The sequence below is a fragment of the Berghia stephanieae genome, chromosome 6, assembly GCF_034508935.2.
Source record: "Berghia stephanieae isolate SIO BIC M18660-M18661 chromosome 6, UCSD_Bste_1.3, whole genome shotgun sequence".
NCBI lineage: Eukaryota > Metazoa > Mollusca > Gastropoda > Nudibranchia > Aeolidiidae > Berghia > Berghia stephanieae.
In genome coordinates, this window is record NC_088365.1 from 7,482,899 (window position 1) to 7,488,553 (window position 5,655).

General features: G+C 35.7%; 1 protein-coding gene across 3 annotated transcripts in view; it reads left to right on the forward strand.

The window, feature by feature from the left end:
* The first annotated feature begins 1,936 nt into the window (after positions 1-1,936).
* LOC144974408 (uncharacterized) overlaps positions 1,937-5,655 on the forward strand; it is a 22,033-nt gene continuing 18,314 nt past the window's right edge. Inside the window, exons 1-2 of one of the 3 annotated variants that reach the window (XM_078917263.1) lie at positions 1,937-2,071; positions 5,228-5,429. In XM_078917263.1, coding sequence (XP_078773389.1) covers positions 5,245-5,429 — 185 coding nt within the window. In that variant the 5' untranslated portion in view covers positions 1,937-2,071; positions 5,228-5,244. Of the gene's footprint in view, positions 2,359-5,227; positions 5,430-5,655 lie in introns of all 3 variants that reach the window. The other 2 variants (XM_078917264.1, XM_078917265.1) reach the window with 2 other exon arrangements.

The window sequence follows — 5,655 nt, forward strand, 5'->3', positions numbered from 1 at the left end:
AAATATAACTTTTATGAGATCTGTCTATAGCTAGCTAACCTCATCAGTTCACGTAACTTGTTGAAAAATACGAGTAACCCAGGCCTGCAACTATTAGAAAAAAAATGGTAGAATTACGACATTTTGGTTATATTTTCAGAAATTCATGAGCATTTTTTGTGTGGCTATGTGGTCTTGTGGTATGACACTCGCTTTCGGATCGGAAGGTCCTGGGTTCGAGCCTCGCTTGGCGCATAGTTGAGTCCTTGGAGAAGGCTCTTTACTCACATTCTCTCACCTTACTCAGGTGTTAAATGAGTACCTGGTCGTTAACAGCGTTGCCTCTGTCCGAAACATTTTCAACATCGCCTAACAGGCGTCATGTCCCGTCCTAAATGTTAAATGTTGCTGTTGGCCAGGGACCCCTTGTAAAGCGCTTTGAGCACATTCAGTGGATATTGCGCTATATAAAAGCTCATTTTAAAGTTCATTTTTTTTTAGTCATAAAGATTTATTGAAAATGGAAGTTGATGTCATACTGCATAATTTTAAGTATTCTACGTGTCATTTAACCCTTTTAAGGGTAATTTTTAGATGTGTAAAGCTAACTACAGCGACTACAATATTTATCTCCTAAAAATTCGAATGTTTAAATATTCAACTTAGGCAGGTCTGAGGTGAGCCATCGTTTCAAAATTATATTTTATCGGAGTAAATATCAATGTGAAATTGATTGTAAGCTTCAACTTAATATACGAAAACATACAAAATGGACGTTTCGGTTTTCCCCTTTATCAACAAAACAGGATGAATGAAACACTACAGACGAATGAGATGATGTGGTATTTTATCGGAGGGATACTGATGATGAAAATTGGAATTGTATAAAAATTATGAACATTAGATTAATTTTATAAACGTTATCGATGAGAAGGATATAATGAAGTTTCATAAAGTGCGTTGATCTAAAAGTTTATATTTCTTAGTATATTAACGTTATACTCATTATTAATTTAGTAACCATGTCACTCAGCAATGCCCGTTTGACGAGATGCCTCACAAATAAATGTGTCAGTGCGTGACATAATCAGTCGGAAGGTGAACATTTTGGATTTGAATTTTTTTTCATTTTCTGAAAGAATATGCTCTCAAGAACATTTTAACCTTTCTTTGAAGTAAATCGGGCGATTTTTCATGAAGTTATGGTCAGATGTATGGGAAAAGTATCCATCAACTTTTCTCAAATTTCATAATTTTTCAACTTGACTAGTTGTAAAAAAATATCTAGATGTGAAATTCCCGAAGATGTACAAAAATAGGGTTGATTTAATCATTTATGACAAGAACTCATTTTTGATTAAAATTGACCTTCTAACTAAACTTGGTAATTTCTCAGTTCAAACTTTTTTACCATCTGACTGATTATGTCATTTACTGTTACAAATTATAACATAAATTGAGCTTAAATTGAGCTTTATATAGCGCAAAACCCACTAAATGTGCTCAACGCGCTTTACAAGGGGTCCCTGGTCAACAGCAACATTTAACATGTAGGACGGGACATAACGCCTGTTAGGCGATATTACAATTTTTTCGGACAGAGACAACGGTGTTAACGGCCAGGTACTCATTTTACATCTGAGTACGGTGAGAGAAATGTGAGTAAAGAGCCTTCTCCAAGGACTCAACTACGCGGCGAGCGATGCTCGAACCCAGGACCTTCCAATCCGAAAGCGGGTGTCTTACCACTTGACCACATGGCCGTATTTTACATGATTGAACATCTTCAATTTCTAGAGACACGCTTTCTTCCCAAATATCCGACAAGTTGTGATTAAATGCAAACAACGGTTATAAATGACATTATATTATGATGATGAATAAAGGCAAAGGACATACCCGAAGAGCTTAGCGTTTTGCCTACGTAATGAGGGGAATATGTAAGTTGCCTTGATGGTGGGTTAGGTTGAGAAGGAGACGGAGGTGGCCCTGTAAACGCTGAAACAACAACAATAATAACTATTGGAGCAGCTAACAACGATGTGATAGGGGGTAGGAAGTTGACTTTGATTGGATTAACTCATTCAAGTAGGTAAATGGCAGAATTTCTTTAACTAGATAAGACACAGTAAATAATTTGGCATTCATTAACCTTTCACGTCACTGCTAATTGGACTGTGATTATAGTTTGATTATCTTTGACGGATCTAAATGTCACTTCTTTTGATGAGGACAGGACGCCTTGTATTTCGGCTCTGAATACTGTTCTAAAGTCTATAATGAATTCGAAAGTGATTTTTTAACAAAGATAGTTGATAGACATCACTTATTTTTCTTGGGGATATTAATTAGGGACGTTTTTTTTTAAATTTATTAATTGTAAGTATTTCATTGTGTGTAAATTAAGCAAATAAATAAGTAGATAGATTAATTTAAGAAATGTTTAGATTGATTAATTAATATTAGTAAATAAAAATATATAGTTTTATCAATAAATAAACAAATGAATCCACCATTGAATCAAGACACCACGAAAATGATTCTTTATTTAAGCAGTCTAATGAAACAACCTCAATTAAGATAAAAGAAGTAATTAAATTTTAATCCGTTCTTTGTAAAATACATTTTTTTGCATCATTAAAAAAAAAATCATTAATTTAGATGCTTATTTATTCTCTTTTCAATAAGTGTTTCAGAATCTGGTCATGCAGATATTTATTTTTGGGAAATAGCCTTTACGTTGTTCTGGGTTTTCCTCTCAATTAAAAAAAATCAGTTTGGAGTCCAATTCAGGGTAGTTTTGGGAAGCCACTGTCGTTGTATATCAATAATTGATTTATTTGTTTATTCATTTATTTATTTATCAATTTGTTGATAAAATTATGTTTTCATTGTCAATTATATTGACGAGAACACTCAAATAAACATAAACTTGAACTTGAACATATTTCCTCATGACCATGGTCTAGTGATACGTGCGGCTATGTGGTCTAGTGGTATGACACCCGCTTTCGGATCGGAAGGTCCTGGGTTCGAGCCTCGCGCTCGGCGCATAGTTGAGTCCTTGGAAAAAGGCTCTTTACTCACGTTCTCTCACCGTACTCAGGTGTAAAATGAGTACCTGGCCATTAACAGCGTTGTCTTTGTCCGAAAAATTGTAATATCGTCTAGCAGGCGTCATGTCCCGTCCTACATGTTAAATGTTGCTGTTGACCTGGGACCCCTAGTAAAGCGCTTTGAGCACATTTAGTGGATATTGCGCTATATAAAGCTCATTAAAAAAAAGATATACAACTCGATGTGTGACTTGTAAGTTGTGGAGAGCCCAAAGTTGAATCCTTGGGAAATGCTCTTCACCTCTTGACATTTCAATATCCTATTTCTTGAGGACAGCCGTGCCAAATATTATTTCTCTGCCGTCTGCCTAGATTTTAACATGACGTGTTAATCTTTTAATTGTTTTTGTTGTTGGCCGAAGAAGGGTTTTTAACCCGAAACGTTCCGTGTTTGGTATTATGTTCTTTTTTTTTTTTTTTTTTTGAAGCTGTTATATTTATTTTTGTTTATTTTTTTTTACATCTGGCCGACCTGAGTACTGCTATTGTCAGAGAAAAAAATTGAGCTTTATATAGCGCAATATCCACTAAAATGTGCTCAAAGCGCTTTACAAGGGGTCCCTGGTCAACAGCAACATTTAACATATAGGGCGGGACATGCCGCCTGTTAGGCGATATTACAATTTTTCGGACAAAGACACCGCTGTTAATGACCAGGTAGTACTCATTTTACACCTGAGTACGGTGAAAGAATGTGAGTCCTTTTCCAAGGACTCAACTATGCGTCGAGCGCGAGACTCGAACCCAGGACCTTCCGATCCGAAAGCGAGTGTCATACCACTAGACCACATAGCCGCACAAAAGTTGTAATAGCGCCTTACACGCATAATGTCTTGTCTTACACATGTTACTGATGACTTGGTATCCCATATAAAGTGCTTTGAGCACTATTTTTGATTTAGCCAACATTGTGCTACACATAATATAAAAAATACTTACCATCTGCTCTTTACAACGGTATCTCTCTCATGATTCTCGATAATGTATTTGTTAGGACATATTTGGTTTGAAGTTTTATTAAGCCAGGAAAAATATTTTACATTTGTGACCCATCGTCTCAAAACGGTATTATGTCGGGATGATCCATTGGCAAAACTGTCAAATTCAAGCCAAACTGATCAAAAATAGGAAATGTTAGTTTCTAGTTCTAAATTTCTGCATTCGTCTTCCTTGATAAAACATGTATTAACATTACCCAAGTCTGATATTTTTAGATATAAATTCAATTTTTATCATTTTAGTCATCCCGACATAATACCGTTTTGAGACGGCTGGTCACATTTCCCCCCAGGGACCACATAGTTCATACACGTTTAAAAAATTATGAAATAAAGGCTTTAACCCTTTCCATACCAGCCATTTTCAGAATTTTCCCCAAAACTTCACACCCACCCAACACAGAAACAGACATATCTTACTCAAACAGAAAAGCAACAAGCACATTCTATACATAATATTGTTAGCAAATATGTGCTCTGTTAAAGAATGTCAAGTTTTTATAGCTATATCAAAAAGAAATGAAATCTGGATGAGAAAAGTGACGGTTGCATGGTAACAAATGTGACGATTTTCCAATAGGTGGTAAGGAGAGGGTTAAAAAAAGACATCACAATCAGGAATTCATATCCATTATTTTTCAGCACTCAGGGACGAAGTCATTGAAAGTTGTCTTCATGGCAAGGCGGTATCAACATAACATAAAAGTATATAAAATTTGTCTCAATAGGATTCAATAGTCTGATGTCACGTCCGCCCACAAACCAGCAGATTGGTTCTAAACTAAGAAAATCGGTACTTTTTAATTCTTCATGCTGGCTAGAACTTTTTCACATGTCATGTGATCAGAATGTATACAAGTCAAAACATGATCAGATTTATAATATTTTTCTCCTCTGGATACACTTTTATGCTCGTCGGAGAAGTATTTCAAAATGGCATTCACCGTTGTTCCGATAGTTTAGAACCAGTTACTAAGTTACTATGCGTCATTACGGGGGATGTGATGTCACGACTGTTGAAACCTATTCTATTACATTAAAATATCAAGTATAAGATTTTAAACAAATATTAGTTTTCTCTTTTTTATTCTGTCGCGATCTGTATGAACAGTTTTCTTACTTTGCCCAATATAGGTATCAGTTTAAAAAAAATGACAGCAACACCATTGTTCATATGCCTTCTGGTTGCGATCCTGCATCTTGGCGTCGAAGCTCAGAAAGAGGAGTGTGCCAAGGGTGTGGAATTCGCCTATGATCTGGAAAATTGCAACAAGTTTTACACATGTGTTGGTCCCTTGTCTTACCATATGACGTGTGCTCCTGGGCTGATATTCAGGTGAGAATTGTATATTTCTGTGATATTAAGAGCTCTTTTTTTTAGACATACATACACATACATGGATTGATAAATATAAAAATAGACGATCTATAGATAGATAGATACATAGATAGAACATACACACACACACACACACACACACATACACAACAGAGAGAGAGAGAGAGAGAGGAGAGAGAGAGAGAGAGAGAGAGAGAGAGAGACAGACAGATAGACACAAACA